The sequence below is a fragment of the Jatropha curcas genome, chromosome 6, assembly GCF_041381405.1.
Source record: "Jatropha curcas cultivar XTBG-Jc1 chromosome 6, XTBG_Jcur_1.0, whole genome shotgun sequence".
NCBI classification, from domain to species: Eukaryota; Viridiplantae; Streptophyta; class Magnoliopsida; order Malpighiales; family Euphorbiaceae; genus Jatropha; species Jatropha curcas.
In genome coordinates, this window is record NC_143156.1 from 3224444 (window position 1) to 3245098 (window position 20655).

General features: G+C 34.4%; 3 protein-coding genes and 1 non-coding gene across 7 annotated transcripts; 3 read left to right on the top strand and 1 right to left on the bottom strand.

The window, feature by feature from the left end:
* Positions 1-233: 233 nt before the first annotated feature.
* FRS11 (FAR1-related sequence 11) lies at positions 234-5840 on the bottom strand. Its single transcript, XM_089723487.1, has 4 exons — positions 5709-5840; positions 2993-4011; positions 1934-2377; positions 234-1106 (listed from the first exon to the last, which is right to left on the bottom strand). The coding sequence occupies exons 2-4, from the start codon at positions 3980-3982 to the stop codon at positions 489-491; spliced, it is 2052 nt and encodes a 683-aa protein (XP_089579613.1). The 5' UTR covers positions 3983-4011; positions 5709-5840; the 3' UTR covers positions 234-488.
* A 168-nt stretch (positions 5841-6008) lies between these two features.
* Positions 6009-6080, top strand: TRNAM-CAU (transfer RNA methionine (anticodon CAU)). The gene has a single exon. It is a non-coding gene; the product is annotated as a tRNA-Met (tRNA).
* Positions 6081-8618: 2538 nt separating this feature from the next.
* Positions 8619-14520, top strand: LOC105629703 (uncharacterized). 4 transcript variants are annotated; one of them, XM_020677640.3, is made up of 15 exons: positions 8623-8838; positions 9147-9321; positions 9942-10061; positions 10579-10638; positions 10740-10841; positions 11076-11159; positions 11269-11387; positions 11573-11674; positions 11759-11875; positions 12720-12785; positions 12904-12970; positions 13328-13381; positions 13456-13545; positions 13891-13929; positions 14108-14520. In XM_020677640.3, the coding sequence occupies exons 4-15, from the start codon at positions 10609-10611 to the stop codon at positions 14225-14227; spliced, it is 990 nt and encodes a 329-aa protein (XP_020533299.1). In that variant the 5' UTR covers positions 8623-8838; positions 9147-9321; positions 9942-10061; positions 10579-10608; the 3' UTR covers positions 14228-14520. The 4 variants fall into 4 exon arrangements, with proteins under 4 accessions (XP_012066726.1, XP_012066727.1, XP_020533299.1 ...); XM_012211336.4 differs by lacking the exon at positions 9147-9321 and having other exon boundaries at positions 8619-8838; XM_012211337.4 differs by lacking the exon at positions 9147-9321 and having other exon boundaries at positions 8622-8838; positions 10751-10841.
* Positions 14521-16404: 1884 nt separating this feature from the next.
* Positions 16405-20228, top strand: GRP23 (glutamine-rich protein 23). The gene is made up of 2 exons (XM_012211338.4): positions 16405-19165; positions 19949-20228. Exons 1-2 carry the CDS (start codon positions 16496-16498, stop codon positions 20048-20050), a joined length of 2772 nt encoding a protein of 923 aa, XP_012066728.3. The 5' UTR covers positions 16405-16495; the 3' UTR covers positions 20051-20228.
* The last annotated feature ends 427 nt before the right edge of the window (positions 20229-20655 follow it).

The window sequence follows — 20655 nt, forward strand, 5'->3', positions numbered from 1 at the left end:
TTCTTTTTCTTTTTCTTTTTCTTTTTTTTTTTTCAAATTACATGGAAAAGAGGATTCATCCTTTTTTTTTTTTTTTTCTAATAATTCTAATACAATAAAGCATGAAGAAAATGAAAATCTCATATATGTTAATATACGGGCCTTCAAATATGTTATTTAAATTGGTGTGCCATTTTCCGAACCCTGTAAAAAGATCATATTTTGGTTTAAACAAGAAAGCAAGAGCATAAGGATTTGCAGGCAACATAATCTTTTCTTTTTCTATATAAACGTATTTGTACACTACAGCAATTTCTCATGAACTCCGATAAGAACAGGCGTGAAAATGCTGTCAGGGAAAATACAACACCATGTATGATCATATGATTGCATGAACAAGAGCTACAAAAACTTTCATGCAGAATTTCAACCCACAAAATAGTATAATTCATCTACTGATCGCTTTACAAATACAGAGAATTCTAACTGATCAAGATATTTTCTTTGGGCTAGAAATTTCTATGAATGGATGTGATATCTCTCATCCCATGCGATGGAACTGGTTGCTCTTTGATGCGCGACAAAAGGATGGAAACTTGCTCGGTGGCAATCTCCAGCCTTTCTTTTGACTTTGCAGCTTCATTTACTAGAGTTGATACCATATTCTGCAATAACTGCATTCTCTCTCCATGATCATTTGGAGAAGTGTGAGGAAGCTTGGCAGGAGATGTGCTAATCCGCCGCCAACGGATAGGGAGATATCTTTCTGGAATCTGAAAACAATTTCCTGTGGAGAGAACTCGAAGAGCATGCCGACATAGAATTCCAGAGAACTCAAACTGATGGCAGCTGCAACTAATGATGCCCTCCCTAGGAACCCAATATACTTTTCGGCCTCCATCAAGCTTCGTGTGGTGTCTCACTAGAAAGCCATCTTCCATTTGGAATGATGCATAATGGGCTGCCAAAACAAGTTGTTCTTGGAGCTTAGAGAAGGCATACGGTGTAAGGACTGAGAGAGCATGTGATTCCATCGGTGCCCCAGTCTTTAGGCATATATTTTGGAGATTCTGCTGCATTATTTGCTGTTCAGCAGCTTGATCTCTAAAATCCACAGCGACAGCAACCTGCTTATGCAATGCGAAATCAAAAATATAAAAAAGTTTTTCCAAAAATAAATTCTATCAGCACCAAAATAATGAAAGGTGGAAAAAACGTAGACTACTTTCTCAACCACCTGGTACCTCTAAATCATTATCCCCATCAGGAAATAAGGAAAAAAGATACAGATAAGCATGGATTCACAATTGAAACTACAACGTGAACAGTTAAAAAAACAAAGACAGTTATTTTGATTTGGAATGTGCTCAAAGAGGACATGCAAATCTGTACTTGCTTACAGGTTGAAACCCATCAATCAAGCAAAAATTTCATGCTTTCCTAGATTATTCAGGAGAGAATGGAATCTTGAGTGGGTTCAAGCAAACCCAAAAATCTTGATAGTTAGGCTTGGTTACAAGAAATTGTGACATTTCTTAATTGGCCACAAATTGGGGTGGCACCACAACCCAACCCCACGCCAGATTGGTAACACACTGCTTTTTACAATTTACATAAACCATGACATAATCACATCTAGCTTATAGAAAGAAAAACAACAGTTCTATACAAATTTGAAGTCAAAACCAAGGAACCTGAGCTTGTGGTCATTGCCTTTGTAAGCTTGATCTTATCACATCATTGACAATAATTTACCTTTTCATAGTTCACAGATACATTTCATCAGGTTGTCTATAAACAAATCACAACCCCATAGTGTTATGTGGCAAAAACTATATAAACCAACGGCTTTGAAGTCATGACTATAGGATTGAGGTAAAATTTTGGCATTTTAAACTAGATGGGAAATTCAATCCAACTCCCAGTGATTCCATATGAATAGCAAGAGGCTTACTTGTTCCACAAAATGTGCAAGCCGTGTTTGTGCGCTCAGAAACCGTTGGATGAAAGCATTGATTGACTTTGAATAACCTGCTGCTGTCATTCCTGCAAAGAAATGGCTTCTCAAGTATGGTAATGCCCAAAGCATGCGCAAGGCATACAAGTTGGCTATGTGTCTGTTATTGTGCAGCCCAAAAGAATTAACCATGTCCCTCCAACCCAGTTCAAAATCCTCAATTGACTCCAGGTTGTAGAGTCGATGAAAATCTGCCTTCCACTCATTATAACGTTCTCCCAAAACAGCATTAAACCAGGATGGAAACTTCGCCACAATCATCCATATGCAAAGTGCATGTTTCGTTGTTGGCATCTCCATAGCTATTGCTTCTTTGAGGCACATATTCTGGTCAGTTAAAATTGTTTGTGGAGCCTTCCCATTCATGAAGCCTAGGAATGCCTGTCATATAAACAACATAACAAGAAAACATCGCAGTAAATTTCAGAAGCGAGTTATAGGTGAGTGTGACAGAATATGTGCACATGTGATTGCATGTATCCAATGATCATCATCAATTATGAAGCCACCATTCACAGTTTAATTAAAGATATGGTGTAATCCAAAAAGTCAAATGACAGCAACGCCAGACTTGTTGCAGAACACAAACCAGAGGCTTAGGGTCAAAGCAAACATAACAAATAGAACAAACATTGCAACTGGTTGTTCATCCCCACTCACAACATTCCTAAGTTTGAACATAAGTTATAGAGAATCCCCAAACTATTCCACATCTATACAACATAGACAGCATATTTTGTAGTATAAACATCTCACTAGCCATTATTTCTGATCCACCACGTTAACCATCTCCTGCATATTATCCTATTAATTTCTATTAATCAGTTTCAGAATCTACAGTTCCCTTCCTCTCTCCCTTTCTTTTCTTTTTTTTTTTTTTTTTTTTTTTTTTTTCCCCTAGATGGAAGGATATGGTCAACAAATTGGAGCAAATAAACATAAAGATCAGTATGTGCAATATAAAATGTAAAGGGAGATTACTTCTCATTCTATTACCTTCAGTGCCCATGATAATGACCTCAAATTTTCCTCTCGTAAGAGCACGCAACCAAAGAAACATGGCATACCATAATTATTCACTCCAACCCATATCCCAAGGGGCATGTCAAATGCTGTCAAGCGATGTGTTGTATCAAATACCACTGCATCACCAAAGATCTCATATGACTGGATGGATGACGTGTATGACCAAGCTATGTTCTCTAACCTATTGTTCGAGTCAAGTGTGTATTCAAATTTAAAGTTGGGGTCCTTCTCTTTTATGTTTCTGCACATTCTTAATAAGTCTATGCTCTCATCTTCTGGATCTAATTTCCTGAAGGACTGGAGTAGATTCCTCACATCCTTCTCTGTAAATGGTAAATATCCAGGCTCCACACATTTTTCAAGCTCCATAAGCCTCATCATTTGCTGAACTGAAATTCCCGTTTTGGCAAACATGAGGATTCTGCTTTTATCTGTATCTGATATGGTTCGATATGCAGGAAGAAAACGGACTTGATTTGGTTCTAGGAGTTCATGATTGTGGTGGTTTGCAAAACCTGTGACACGCCATTCTGGTGTCCCTAACTCCGTGGTCTTGCTTATCCTCATATATGCTTGACAACCACATCGGGAGGATTTTCTATTCCTTTGAGGTTTACTTTCATTTGAGGTTTTTGCAGGGGTGTTACCAGCACGATGGCAGACAAAATAACGTCTAGTGAGTCCTTTCCCAACCCCATCTTTTCCTTCTGTGCGGTGACGGCGGATTGAGAACCCACATCGCCTGGCAAATTCTGTATAGAATTCATAAGCTGCATCATGAGTAGCAAATCTCTGCCCAATGTATGGAATTGCATCATTAGTAGTTTCCAGTGAAAGTCTGGTTTCATCAGGTGATTCCTCTGTGCTACTTGTATCATCCAAAGACAGAGATCGCTGGTCTGACGGTTCATCATAAACCATGAGCATATGTCCAGCCTCTTCAGACATCATGTACCTCATTAATACAAGTAAAAGGTCGGCTCAAAACCCTGTGTACAATACACCAACAAAATAAGCAAACAAAATAAGCAACCTATTTCAATTCCTTCAGTGAAGTAAATGCACTGTAGAATGACATATTTCTCTAAGTATGCATATTAATGCTGCTAGCAAAAAAAGGTAAATTCATAACGATGCTTGTAATAGCAACGAATAAGGTTGTTAGAATAATCTCATCTTCAGCAGCTAACAATATCAATGTTACTATTATAACCCATTTCAACTAATATTGCATGATCATACTTTTGTGAATGATAAAACAACTAGACAGTAAAATCCACTACATTACTTTCTGAAGTTTAGATAAATACATGTTTCACAATATCCAACATGACGAGTCAAATGTGACCTTGTTCAACCAAGAAGCCCATAAATAACAACTAATAAACAACAATGCTATTCTACCAATTACATCTTGGATTTTCTGATTTCAGAATTTTCATGTTCACTGATTGTAGACGCTTGAGGTCAAATTGGAACTTATGGTCCTGAAAGCAAAATGAGTTTTTGTCCTTTCACCGTTTTGGGAGGAATGCATGAACAGAAAGCATTCACTAAATAACAAATTGAATGCACTTACTGAGTGATTATATAATGTGGGTTACTTTTCCTCTCAGTTTTCATTAATATTGTAAAATTCAGTTGGTCTTCCTACGGGCTGGGATTCTTTTGCCATGTCATAGTTCTCAATTGCATTTGATGCATCTGAATTCTCTCGCCACATCCTTGGAAAAGAAAGTGAAAAATAAAAGGACAGTGGCATGTAATTGAAGGAACCTAATTTATGCAACTAGAATTATTCAACTCTTCTGACAATTTTTCTTCTTCTACCAGAATATTTAAGGGCTTGATTAGTTGTGGAAAACCTGATTGCATTTTCCAGTTTTGTTCTCCATTTTTCAGTTTCCTGATTCTCTATACTCCAAAATGATAACCGGAAAACATGTTTATTTATTCAATTTTCTATTCCATGTTCGCTTTGTAAGATTGTAATTCACAGTTTTATATTAAATAATTATTATTTCATTAAAAACAAAAAATTATTCAAAAGTAAATATAAAATAATCCTATGGTCTCAATCTATAATAACATTTCAAATAGAAAATACTATAGCAATTATCATTAAGCTATTTTACCATGTCTTCCAATTGGCAAAAGAACTCTTTAGTTGGAGGGAAATGTAAAAGCCAGCATAAATTTGCAAAAATACGAAATCTGATTTCTAATTTTGCATTTGGAAAATTTTCACTACATACTCCGTTTCTAAATTTTCTTGGTATAATTTTCTGGGGAACAAACCTTGTTTTCCACAACTACACAAGGCCTAAGTTTCTCGCAAATAAATGATTTTCAAGGACGTGAAAAGTAAGCACATTGCAACTCAGCCATTCAAATAGCAGAACTCATATCAGTTCAGAAGCTAACGATTCAATCTCTGACATAAAAATCAAACTCAACAAGAATCATCGTGAAAAAATCAACCGATTCAATGCTTAATCAAAGAAGTATACATTAAATTTCCCCCACATTTTTATAATTCAAACGGAAAAATTCTGATGAAATGTAAATCAAAAAAAAAAAATTTCTTTCGCTCCCTTCGTTATATCAATCAAAATTTATAGACGCCCAATTCATAAAATATAATATATAAAGAGGGAAAATATAAGAAAGAGGAAGAGAAAAGTACCGATCAATCAAGGATCCATTGGTGTAATGGTAAACTACTGGGAAATTTTGACGAGACCTGCCCTAATTTGCGCAGGGTGGTGAAGGAGACCATTGCGCACCTTTTGTTATCGTACGCTTTACTAGTTTCCAAATACTGTTTAAAATTAGAACGACGCCGTTTACTGTTTCTTCAGAATTATGCGTTTAATTCGCGCGTTAAAGATAATAATCGGATAACAACGAACAACCAGCACGAGGTAAATGGAAAGTCTCACTGATCAATCTATATCAATATAATTGTTTGTAAAATAAATCAACAATCAGAGTGGCGCAGCGGAAGCGTGGTGGGCCCATAACCCACAGGTCCCAGGATCGAAACCTGGCTCTGATAAGAGTAGCTTCCGAAGTTTTTGCCTCGTTTTTTCCAATATTCATTTATTTTATTTGAGATAATCAATTCTCAATTCGGTTTGATGCATAATTTCTTATTAATTTTCAAGATATATAAATTTAGATTAATAAAAGTTAATCATTTTTTTTCAAATGTCTCAAATGCTAATAAATCTTAACTTTTTTTATCAATTTTTATGGTCCGATATTTTTTTTTTTAATGGCAATACTACAAAAACATAGAAAAATTAGAAACAATTTTTTACTCCAGAAAAAAAAAATTTTGACCAGTTTGATAATTTATAATTATAAATCCTTTTAACTTTTGTCAGTCACATATATATTATATGATCTCTCTTATCTATTTCGATTTAATCAGTATTTACCGGTACATATCTATATAAACGTGTAAAGAACAAAATAATAATTTTTGAATTATTCTTAGAAAAATAAAGTAAAATTGTCTAAAAATTATACCAAATTCAGTCGATTTAGTTTAATACTGTATATAATTTGGTTTCAATTTCAATTTAAAAAATATAATTAATTTTTTATTTTATCAATCAAAACCGACCTATTGCAAACCCTAAATTAAATAAAACAAATGAACAATGGCCATGATAAAAGTTGTGCCCTGATCGTGCTTGCTTGTATGTGTAGGATATTTGATTCAGTTGCCTGTCAATAGCCATTTGTATAATTTAATTTCAATTTTTAATTTGTAATTGACTCGTATTTTTAAATAATTTTTTAATTCAATTTAATGAAACTGAGGTGATTTGAACATTTTATAAAACGTTGTCTTAACCTCCAAAAAATAGTTCAAATACTATATTAATGAACATCATAAAAAGTAGCATTTAGCATTTTACTTAAAAAAGTTGTTGTCGAATATGGTTTACACAGCACGAAGTTCAAAAAAATACTATGATTTTCCATTCCTCGTATAACTAACTGAATTATAACTATTTCAGATCATATAATAAATATAATTTAAAAAATTGAATGTATAAACTCAATTTCCATGATAAAATGAATGAGTGAAAATTTCTTTTAGGATTAATAGATTTTACACATGAATAAACATCTGCGTGCATCAAATTTGCAAGTGCATTATTCATCAAATTAATTAATTTCATAAATATTATAAAATTCATTCATGAATAAGTATAAAATTTTGGAATTATTAATTTTATTATTTACAAAAGCACCAGCTAACCTTATACTATCAAATAACTATAATAATACCAAAAAAAATAATAATTACCTATATTAGTAATTATTAATATGATTATTTAGGTTAGCTTATTTAATACTCCATAATATTTAATTAAGCTGTATACAACTATAAATGCCAATATAATATTCTCTTCTATAGAGACTTGACAACTAACAAAATTCTTCATTTATACTCTTCCCAAATATTAACAAACGTTTTTAATTATTTTAAATGAGAATCAACAAAAGAAATGGGGCTTTCAGGTCATGTTTCTAGTGGGACCACTAAAAGCCACCTGTATCAAAAGGAAAGCGAGTTCTCAGTACTTTCTACTCCCGCCAATCATTCTCTCGCGTGTTTCCCACTTATTTTAAATTATTTTTAAAATAATTAAACGTATTTAATAATAAAAAAATAAGTATAGTCCCATTGATTTTCTCCTTTACATATAAAAGAAAATATTATTTTAACTTAAAAAAATTATAAATACAACTGATTATTATAGAATCTTAATAAATTTTTAACTATATTTTATTAATATATGTGAAAGTTAAACTATTGCTTTTTTTATGGAATAAAAGAATATATAGAATTCTAATAAAATTTATTCATTCATTTATAGATTATTTATTTGTATATTTACTCCTTTGTATCAATAATTTTTACTTTCCAAAAAAATTGCTTTTTTTATTTGTAGAGAAGTTTAATAGCCAAAATAAATTAGAATTGTCTTCAAAAGTATAAAATGATTTCGAATTTTATTCATTTAATATTATAATTAATTTTTCAAGAATTATTTTCTTATAGAATATATAATACTAGTAAAGTTTTTGTTAATTTATACGTATATTTTCACATTTTTTTATAATTGAATATTGATCTTATCTATTCATATCTTTTTTAAAAAAGTTCCATCAATAATGTATCAGAATCACCACTTTTTTTTTTTTTTACTCGAGAGATTTTAATGGTGAAATTCAAAATTTAAATAATAAAATTTTGATTATGGGAATTTGAAAATATTTAATTTTATAATTGAGAATTCAATTAAATTAATAAAAAATATAATTTTTAGAGAATATTCATTTTATAGAACATTAAACCACTAGTTAACTAACCAAATTTTTATTCCTTTTTTTTTAAAAAAAGACCAAATTTATAGTTTATCTCATAATTTTGTTTTTTGAACTTTTGGGTTCATTTGTTTGGCTATTCCTTTGCTATAACGTCACCGTTTAGGGACCAACCCATGAGGTTCCCTTCCTTTTTTCTCTTTTGACATTCTCTCCTTTTCTTTGACCTTTATAGCTTTGCTTTCTCTCATCAACTTTCTCTTATACACTTACGATTCTTTGCTTTATCCAAACACACAAGGCTTCTGTCTTAAGTTGATTTAACTCTTAAAAAAATAAAAAATGTCCTTTTGCCCTTTCCTCTTCCTTTTGGCCTTTTATGTTGTTAGTTGATGAATGCATACTTTATTTCTTTTACTTTTCATCTCCATTTCCATTATCTCTGCAAGATGAAGTCTTTCAGTTGTGTAAGCTCTTTCTCTTTCTCTTTCTCTTTATTGTATATGGGTTGGTTGGTTTGTGGGTATGTTTGAGTTTTTCTTTTTGCTTTTGAATTTTTCTTAAAGGATTGTGCTTTATTGTTTATGAACTTGATTAGCTGCTCCTGTCCTTTTTTTTTTTTTTTTTTTGTTTCTTATCGTTGTAGAGTGATTAATGATGGTTGTTTTAACTTTGCTTTATCATAATTATGGGGATAACAAAGGAAGAAGGAATTTTATTTTACCTTTTCTCAGACTGAAACATCATTTCTCTGTTCTTCTGTTTGGCTGATTAGAAAACAGAGGAAAACTGAAGTAATTCGAAAAAATTGGCTCTTTGAGTTTCTGTTTGTTTTTGGTTTCGAAAAGTGCGAGTCTGTTGTCTCCACCAGCAAGAGGGAGAGAGAGAGAGCAGAAACCAAAGGAATTAATTATTTTTAAAATCCTTCCTGCATTTCTTTCGCCACTTCTGTAAGTGCTTATATTTTGTCAGTTTTTGGATTCTTTTAAGGTCATTTATTGGATTTTCTCTTTTTTTTTTTTTAAAATGAATATTTTGCTGAATTTTCATTAATTTGTGGCGTTGAGGGGTTTATGGCTTAAATTTATATAAAAAAAATACTAATTCATATATTTTAATGAAAATAAATTTCTATAACTCATAAGTTTTTGACAGTTTCAAGTTAGTGGGCAGTGCTTTTGCAATGTAACTTTTGGAGTTTCTAAATGCTTGAATCTCGAGTTGATAAAGTAGTCATCTCCAAAGATTGCGACTTTTTGGTTCATTTGTGGATTTATTCATATGGGTCCTCAATAGTTAATAGCTTGCTGAATGCGTTCTGGGTTGCGGTTTGATATCCGGACGACACAGTAAAATCCATAAGATATTATTTTGAGTGTCTATATTGATAGATTTTCCTGTTTCCCTAGGATATGATATCAAATGCATTAATTGCATGTAGAAGAGTCCTTGTAATTTTTGGACATTTTTTTGCTTATCTTTGCATTTCCCCCCTGCTTATGTTTCCTTTGTGGCCATTCACATTTCGATCTCCTTGCTGTGCAAATAACACGTGATTATAAATTTTCAGGTTTCTGCACCATCGGATCCTAAGAGCAGATCATGCCTTTGGACTCTCTTCTGTTTGGCTTCCTTAATTTGCACTGTTTACTTCATTAGCAGTTCATTCTTTGGAAAGGAATATAAAGAAGTATGTATCTGGTTTTTTCGATCCCTTAGTTTTGAAATTCGCTTTTGCTGAACTGGATGTTATAGATGTTGTTTTTTTGGTGGACTTGGATCTTTTGGCTTGACATGACAATTTTTTGTTCATGTAAGAGAATCTTAATTTGCTTATGTTACTAAAATAAAAGAAAATTGTGGTAGTAGTTTTATTCCTGAAATTTTTAGTTTTTATTTCAGATTTCAGACCTTTGTTTTTGTCAGAAACTGTGTACTGATGTTATTGATTGTAAAGTTGAACTATAAATGAAATGAAATTGTAGAGTATTCAAATAAAAAATAGAGCTTTGAAATTGTAATTCCATTCCTAAGGTTTAAAGAACTTGATCTTGTAGAAATTTGAAACACCTTGAATTTTTTCCCATTTTGTATAAAGAGCAACCAAAATGCAAACTCTTAGCACTTGGCAGCAACTGATGTAGCCTTAGTTGTAGACCACCAACAACTATTCTATAATGATTTTGTGCTGGAAATTATTCGTGCAGGGCTTAAAAGGATGGCAAGTTATTGAGCCAATGCAGAATATAAAATCTAATAAATGCAAGGTTTGCTCTTTTACTAAAAATTTAATGTGAAAAATACATTGGAGCACGGTCAGTAAATTCATGTATATTTTTGTTTCTGATCTCCAATTTATTCTGCTTAGGATCATTGCAGGCCTTCTGGAAGCGAGTCATTGCCCCAAGGAATTGTCAGAAAAACGTCGGACTTCGAAATGCGGTCCCTATGGAACAATTCTGTGGAAGATGTGAGTATAGGTGTCATCATGGTACATAACCCATGATATAAGGAACTTGAATTGCATGAGATAATCTTTTGATTTCATATGATTTTATGGCACTTGAATTGGGTCCTTATTACTGAAGGACTATGTATTTGCTTTTTTCCTGCTAGATGATCCATGTATAGCTTCTAGGACATTTATAGTTTCTTGCTTGAAATTCTCTCTCTTAACCCTTATACAGTTCTCTCTGGGTGCTAGAACAAGCCAAAGCCTTCAAAAAGCTTATTAGCTCTTGCAGTTGGAATTAAGCAAAAACAAGTAGTGGACCAAATTGTTAAGAAGGTGGTAGTCAATCCTTGCCAACTTTTAGGCTTTGAAAATTTTCCAATTATATTTTTTTAACAGAATTTTGTCACTATAATTGTGTCTGAAATTTATTATTGTCTTGCAGTTTCCTTTGAGTGATTTTGTTGTGATGCTTTTCCATTATGATGGAAATGTGGATGGATGGCGGGAGCTGCCATGGAGTGACCATGCTATTCATGTATCTGCAGTGAATCAAACAAAATGGTAAGTTTGACCAACCAAAAATGATTATTGTTAGATTCTTGGTTTTCACAGTACCAGCACATTTATGTTTTTCTGTGTTCAAGGGGCACAGATCAAGATTTGCACAGTTGTAATGTTCTTGTGGTTTGTACAAGCTTATGTTAATTTTATCCTAATATCAAAGGAACATTTCTTTGATTGGCTAGGTGGTTTGCAAAACGGTTCCTGCACCCAGATATAGTTGCCGAGTATACTTATATATTTCTTTGGGATGAAGACATTGGAGTTGAGAATTTTAATCCAAGACGGTATGCATGTTTTGCGATTCTGAAATAGTACTGCTTTTCAATGTTTGTAGTACTACTTCATGTAGCCCAATAACTCCTTGCCAGATATCTGTCTATCGTCAAGGACGAGGGACTAGAAATATCACAACCAGCCCTTGATCCTGCCAAGTCGGCGGTGTATCATCCAATTACTGCACGTCAACCAAAATCAAGGGTCCACAGGTCAGTGTGATTTACTGTTTGAAATTCTACAAGCTTTGGAGACGTCATCAATTTCACTAACAATATTTTCTTCTCTAGACGAAAGATATTGTAAATGAATTTTGCAATTGAAGGGGATGTGACTATTTTAATTAAATTGTTTTGGCCTCTTTATTTGCTTGGATTTTTGATATGTTTTATTTGTTACTTGTTTGCTTCTAGGACCTTCATGCTTTCACAACTGATGAGTTAAAAAGTACAAGAGTTTAACAAAATTTCAATTACGCCTAATTATGTTTATGGTGGCTGGTTTTCAGTATTATCCGAGTTTCACATTCTGTGAATTATTGCTAAACTTGAACTTCTTCTTCTTTTCTTCTTCACATTTGTTATTTTCCACCTCAATATATAATTTAGGTTTCCTTCTGAGAGAGTTAAGGACAATAACTCTTCTTTTTTGTGCAAAATGGAGAGTTCATGAAACTTGTGCTTGCGTAGACCATTTTAAATTTAAAATACTGCCCATTAAAAAATGTGAATTTTCAATCAAAACTTTATATGTGAGTATTTTAATAAAAACTTTTCATAAAGTAACTGAGGCACGATAATTGGTCTGGTTCAAATTTGTCTTAGATACAGAAAAGCATGGACCCAATTGTGCTTTTAGTGAGAAAGTTCTTTTTTTTTTTTTTTTTTTTTTTTTTTAACATAAAGATGGTATATTTTTTCTGCACATGTGCTTGTGATTTTTATTTATTTATTCTGCAAATTAATTATGCACCCTTACAGATTTATCTTTTCTGAATAAAGAAAAACTTTTGGACTAAGTTATATTTGAGTTTGACTAGTTATTACTTTTTAACAGAAGGATGTATAAATTTAAAGGCAGTGGAAGGTGTTATGACAACAGCACTTCTCCTCCTTGCATAGGGTAATGCTGACCAACACTGTATTGTAATTTTGATTATGAAATTATTGTATAGCATTTCTATTTTATTAGTTTGAAAAGAGAAGGTTTGTATTACTGAAAGTAAAGCCTTACAATGCAGTTGGGTGGAAATGATGGCACCTGTCTTCTCAAGGGCAGCCTGGCGATGTGTTTGGTACATGATCCAGGTATAGTTTGTGTCTGACCAAAGTTTTTGACATTGGAATCCGATGGGTGGTACTCGCATTTGAGCATTTTCAAGATCATTAATCAGTACTTAGCCACCTATATTATATTAGAAACTCAACCACAATGTGATACTAATGTGTGATTACTGCTACATGGCAGCATTCTGTTAAATAATGATTTGGAAAACTTCCTTTTCCTGTTAAACTTACATTTCTTGTAGTTTGGTGCTCGACTATATAATTTATAATGAATCAAATATCTCACTTACTTGGTAAATAGAGCCTATTTGCACTATCATCTACACATAATGTCTGCATTCGCAATAATCTTTATCTAAAGATCTTTCACCTGTACAGAATGACTTGATCCATGCATGGGGCCTGGATTTGCAGCTTGGTTATTGTGCACAGGTGAACTTCCACATCCTGTCAATTTCCTTTTATAATTCCCTTAACCATACATGTAATACTCTATCTTTTTGTAGGGTGATCGAACGAAAAATGTTGGTGTGGTTGATTCCCAGTACATAGTTCATATGGGTCTTTCAACTCTTGGTGTCTTCAATGGAACTGAGGTCAGTCCTTGTATTGAATTGGCAGCAGAAACAATTGCATAACTGTGCTATGGCTTAGCTAAAAGTTTTTTTGTCAACCAAGTCAAATTCTTTCACATTCTTATTGAATATCAAAACATTAGAAAATTTTTGGTCTGTTCATCTCAGTATGTTATTGGCTCATTTGTGCAGTCAAATTCTCATTCCGATATGCAAATTCATATTTCCAGTGAGAAGAACTCGAACTTAAGTTACTCAACAATACACGCATACATACATACATGTATACACACACACACACACGAGCATTGTGTTAGACTATTCTTTATCAATAAATAATAAATGTTCATCTCATCGGTATTGCAGGGACCTCTGCAGAGCCACATAGCTGATAAAAGAGTTGAGGTATGTTGGTTTGATTATTCTTATTTTCTTCTACAAATAAGCTATGTTCTTGTTTGGTACAAACTGTAGAATAGAACCCACTATTTACAGTCTCTGCATTGGACCATATCAGCTCATTTGGACTTACTTGTAACTTGTTTATTGAATTATTGTTATTAACTGAGTGATGGTTATACAGGTACGAAGACAGTCCTCTGAAGAAATGCAGATATTCCGGAAGAGATGGAAGAATGCTGTAAAGGAAGACAAATGTTGGATTGATCCATTTCAACCACCAGCAAACCAAACTAGTAATTGAATTTATTGTTATTATTTTTTCATCAAGGCCTTCAACTGGGCATCAGATGGAAGTTGGTGGTCAAATTCATTGACAGCAACACATATTTATACACACCATCAATACAGTTTTTAGGTGGCGAAAATATCTCAAAACAGGTTGAGACATGTTCATCAGTAGGGAAATGGCAGACATTCCTAATGTATGAATAGTTTTCTTTTGTAATTTTTTTTTTAATTGTTGATATTTCTTTTGAATGGTGTAAATACATTTTGATGTTGAAAATGTAAATTGATCTTTTTTTTTTTTTTTTTCCTTGTGGTGAAATTTACTTCTTTCTCTAAAATAGATTACTTGTCGTTTCAAATGTATAGGACTATAAAATAAAATACCACGAGGCCAAATGCAAGAAATCACCGAATGTCTTTTGATCGTTTGATTAATAACATTAGCATCCAAAGTGACTGTTTGATTAACCTATAATTTGTTGTTTATATATCGTTCAGTTTCTTGGAAGTCCAAAGTGAAGGTTGAAGCACATCATTAGCACTTCCATGACCAAGCACAAAACCAAATATATCCACTTCGAAAACCCATGACAAGTCGTTCATAGAACAGTAAATATTCGTTTCATAAAGGACCGATTTGACACGGCCGTAATGATATGCTAAATTGCAGCCAGCGAGATGTCGTTTTGCATATTAAAATGAAAATGGCAGACATTCCTAATGTACGAATAGTTTTCTTTTGTAATCTTTTTTTAATTGTTGATATTACTTTTGAATGGTGTAAATATATTTTGATGTTGAAAATGTAAATTGATCTTTTTTTTTTCTTGTGGTGAAGTTTACTTCTTTCTCGAAAATAAACTACTTGTCGTTTCAAATGTATAGGACCATAAAATAAACTACCACGAGACCAAATGCAAGAAATCATCGGATGCCTTTTGATCGTTTGATTAATAACATTAGCATCCAAAGTGACTGTTTGATTAACCTACAATTTGTCATTTATATATCGTTCAGTTTCTTGGAAGTCCAAAGTGAAGGTTGAAGCACATCATTAGCACTTCCATGACCAAGCACAAACCAAATATATCCACTTTGAAAACCCACGACAAATCGTTCATAAAACAGTAAATATTCGTTTCATGAAGGACCGATTTGACACGGCTGTAATGATATGCTAAATTGTAGTCAGCGAGATGTCGTTTCGCATATTAAACTGAAAATGGCAAACATTTCTAATGTATGAATAGTTTTCTTTTGTAATTTTTTTTTAATTGTTGATATTACTTTTGAATGGTGTAAATATATTTTGATGTTGAAAATGTAAATTGATCTTCTTTTTTTTTCTTGTGGTGAAGTTTACTTCTTTCTCGAAAATAGACTACTTGTCGTTTCAAATGTATAGGACCATAAAATAAACTACCACGATGCCAAATGCAAGAAATCACCGGATGCCTTTTGATCGTTTGATTAATAACATTAGCAACCAAAGTGACTATTTGATTAACCTACAATTTGTCATTTATATATAGTTCAGTTTCTTGGAAGTCCAAAGTGAAGGTTGAAGCACATCATTAGCACTTCCATGACCAAGCACAAAATCAAATATATCCACTTCGAAAACCCACGACAAGTCGTTCACAGAACAGTAAATATTCGTTTCATGAAGGACCGATTTGACACGGCCGTAATGATATGTTAAACTACAACCAGCGAGATATCGTTTCGCATATTAAACTGAAAATGGTAGACATTCCTAATGTATGAATAGTTTTCTTTTGTAATTTTTTTTTAATTGTTGATATTACTTTTGAATGCTGTAAATATATTTTGATGTTGAAAATGTAATTGATCTTTTTTTTTTTTTCTTATGGTGAAGTTTACTTCTTTCTCTAAAATAGATTACTCGTCGTTTCAAATGTATAGGACCATAAAACAAACTACCACGAGGTCAAATGCAAGAAATCGCCGGACGTCTTTTGATCGTTTGATTAATATTATTGGCATTCAAAGTGACTGTTTTATTAATCTAAAATTTGTCGTTTATATATGGTTCAGTTTATTGGAAGTCCAAAGTGAAGGTTGAAGCACATCACTGGCGCTTCCATGACCAAGCATAAAACCAAATATATCCACTTTGAAAACCCACGACAAGTCGTTTACAGAATTTCGCATATTAAACTGAACTTATTCCCAGTTCCACTTCCCTTAAATCCTCTCTAGGGTTTAAGCTTTCTGTCGCTCTGCTTCTCCTTTCTCTACCTTCTCACACGATCCAAAGATGTCTGTCTACCGCCTTCTTCGCCGCTCCTCTGCCGCTACCACCACCTATCAACCTCTAATTAGAGCCCTCTACCACCTCACAGTCTCTCCAACTAATACCACCTCCCAAACCTCTAACTCAAACTCTATTTTCTCATCCCCTCTCCTCCCCTCATCTCGCACCTTCGCCTTCTCTTCAGCCGAGGAAGCAGCAGCGGAACGCAGAAGACGTAAGCGCCGCCTCCGCATCGAACCTCCACTGCATGCGCTTCAACGCAATCCTTACCCTCCGCCTCGGGACCCTAACGCGCCTCGTCTCCCAGATTCCACCAGCGCTTTAGTGGGCCCACGCCTTAATCTCCACAATCGAGTGCAATCCCTAATCCGTGCCTTCGATCTCGATAATGCATCTCTTCTCGCTCGTAACGCCGTTTACACCAGAACTCGCCCTACTGTCTTCACCTGTAATGCGATCATCGCTGCTATGTATCGGGCAAAACGGTATAATGATGCAATTGCGTTGTTTAAGTATTTTTTTGAACAGCATGATATTGTTCCTAATGTCGTTTCGTATAATAATTTGATTAACGCGCACTGCGATGAAGGGAGAGTGGATACTGCGCTTGAAATTTATAGGCATATAATTGCTACTGCTCCGTTTGGTCCTTCTTCAGTTACGTATAAGCATTTGACTAAAGGGTTGATTGATGCTGGTAGAATTGAGGAAGCAGTGGATTTGTTGAGAGAAATGTTGAATAAAGGGCACGGGGCAGATTCTTTGGTTTATAATAATGTGATTAAAGGGTTTTTAGATTTGGGGAATTTGGAGAAGGCAAATGAGTTTTTTAGTGAGTTAACTGAGAGGTGCCAGTGGTATGATGCAACTATTAATGCAACATTTATGGACTGGTGGTTTAAGCAAGGGAAGGATAAGGAGGCTATGGAGAATTATAAGACGTTTCTGGATAAGAAATTGAAGATTCCAGTTCCAACTGGAAATGCCCTTTTGGAGGTTCTGGTTAGGTATGGAAAAAAAGAGACAGCTATGGCTTTGTTTGAACAAATGTTGGATAACCATACCCCGCCAACTGGCCAAGGTGTAAATTCTGAAACTTTTAATATCATGGTGAATGAGTGTTTTAAGGAAGGGAAGTTTGATGAGGCAATTGTTATGTTTAAGAAGGCAGGGACAAAACCTGGATCAAAACCTTTTCAAATGGATGTTGCAGGGTATAATAACATTATAATGCGGTTCTGTGAGAAGGAGATGTTGTCAAAGGCAGAGGAGTACTTCAAAGAATTGTCGTCCAGGTCCTTGTCCCCAGATGTCACAAGTTATAGAACGTTGATTGATGCATATCTCAAGGCTGAGAGGATTGACGATGCTCTAAGGTTGTTACAAAAAATGGTGCAGGAAAATTTGTGGGTGGTGGCAAGTTATGGGATAAGGGTGTTTGGAGAGTTGATTAAGAATGGTAAGGCAGTGGAGAGTGCTGAAATTTTGAGAACAATGAGTGACAGAGATCCAAAACCAGACCCCTCTGTTTATGATGTTGTGGTCAGAGGGCTCTGCAGCGCATCTGCATATGACAAGTGCAAGGATATACTGGAGCAAATGATGAGATATGGTGTTGGTGTTCCTCCTGCTTTAAAGGAATTTGTAATTGAGGTATTTACAAATGCTGGACAGAGTGAAGTAATTGAGGGAGTTTTTGATGAAAATAGATGGAAGAACACTTCAGGACCCCCTCGTGCACAAAGGCAACCTCGAATGCCTTGGGGATCTCCCCAAATTGCTAGAGAGCAGCCAGCAGGGCCATTTTCATCTCCTGGACAAGCTGTGTCAGGTCAACCTCAAGGGGCAAGACAACAGCCATATAGTTACCAGCAAATGACAGGCCAAGTGCCATCAGGACCACCTCAAGTGACAGGACAGCAACCATCATGGCCTCATCAAATGGCAGGACAGCAGCCATCATGGCCTCGTGAAATTCCAGGGCAGCAGTTATCACAGTCTCTACAAACAAGACAGCCATCATCATGGTCTTCTGAAAGAGGAGGACATCAGCCACAATTACCTTCTCAGATGAGAGAGCAGCAGCCATTTGCCTCCAATAATATTGCAGGACCAGAGCCATCAAGACCTTATCAAACTGCAGGACAGCAGCCATCAGGGTCTCATCAAATTCCAGGGCAGCAGTTATCACAGTCTCCTCAAATGGGACAGCCAGCATCATGGTCTTCCGAAAGAGGAGGACATCAGCCACAATTACCTTCCCAGATGAGAGAGCAGCATCAATTTGCCTCCCATAATATTGCAGGACCAGAGTCATCAAGACCTTATCAAATTGCAGGACAGCAGCCATTAGCCTCTAATGATATTGCAGGACAGCAGCCATTGAGACCTTATCAAATGGCAGGGCACCAGCCCTCATGGTCCTCTCGGACGGGAGAACACCAGCCATCATGGTCCCCTCGGACGGGAGAGCACCAGCCATCATGGTCCTCTCGGACAGGAGAGCACCAGCCATCATGGTCTTCTCAGACAGGAGGACACCAGCCATCTAGGTCATATCAGATGGGAGGACACCAGCAATCATGGTCCTCTCAAATGAGAGGAGAGCAGTCATCAGGAACTACATATATGGCCGGACATCAACCATCCGAATCCAGGCAAATTTCAAGACAGGTAGCATTTGGAACCTAGCAAAATTCAAGGCAATTTCATATTAAGAAATATTTGAGACATAGCAATACACTAACCTTTAGAAGATATCTCCAAAAATAGATTATTCTGTAATGATATATAAAAAATGAGAACGTTCATTTTGTAGCTTGGCTTTGAATCTCGTAGGGTTTTGCATCATATAGAAATTGTTAGTAGATGATAGGTTATGGCATTGAGTTTTTAAGATAGATGGGAAACATTAGACAAACTATGAAATTAATATGTTCTGACATGGGAGAAAAATGCATGCAAGGTAGACCATTAAAACCTTAGAAGCAATTTTCTTTTTTAGTCTACTAACCATTTTTTCAGATCTGTCTTGTCTTAGTTTTTTTTTTTTTTTTTGGTAATTATGCATATATTTAAGTCTTTGGGGTAGTATGCATGTATCTGAACTCTGAAGTTGTTTTACTGTGTATAATTTGCTTGGGAACCTTATTAAGAATTTAGTAAGTTAGGACGACCTGAGTTGCATTCAGAAGGAATATAGATGCTTAATAGGTTTCCTACAAATTTTAGATGATCCTCTTTTCTTTCCCCCTTTTTTTAAAAAACTTTGATTTTCAATTTATTTTCCCTTTGTTTTCTTTGAATGGGGGGATTTTGGGCTTATATGGCAGGGTATTGATGAATATTGATATGTATTTCAAGGGTAAAGTCCCTTTTGTTCTTTTTATTTTTTCTATATTAGATAATGGTTAATTAGCACTATTTCCTGACTTGTATCTTTCATCTATGTTTTAGTTTGATATGGGATATCAACCAAATAGTCCCCCAGAAATGTCGGAGCAACATTCATCAGGACCCCTTGAACGGCAAGAAAGTCACCTGCGGGCAGCTGTTTGATACTTTCGAACAAAATGATCAAATAGAATGTTTGGCCTTTTCATGTGCTGATTTTTTATTTCTGACACATTTATGCATCCATCCTATGCAATAGATAAATTAATTTTTGTAATTTGCCACATGATATTTTTCATTGGAAATATGAATTTTAATGGAAAAAATATATATCTTTGGGACAGTTGCTGAATGTTGGAGCTCCTATGTGCAATTCTTTGTAAACTTGTAGATGTTTGTACTGCCACCTTCAGTTAGATATTTTAGTGTGTATTTCAACAGGTGATTTTTCTTTCTTTGTGAAATAATTCCTAGTTTTTGGAGGAAATGCAGGATTGTGGGAACACGATTTATATGGTTATATTGCGATTTGAAGTTGTTAGCTTTGATTTGGCTTTAATTGAAGAAATGAAACAAACTGTACTATTTGTCATTTGACTGTTGAGACAGTGATGTATCCTTCAAGTCATATTTTGCTCTTCATTCGCATTTTAGCCCATGTGGTGAAATATTCCACACTGAAGAATGAGTGCAAAATCGTAACTCAAATTGAACCACCATTAAAAAATGTAATTACATTTCATCTCCATTTTATATTTAATTAATGATTT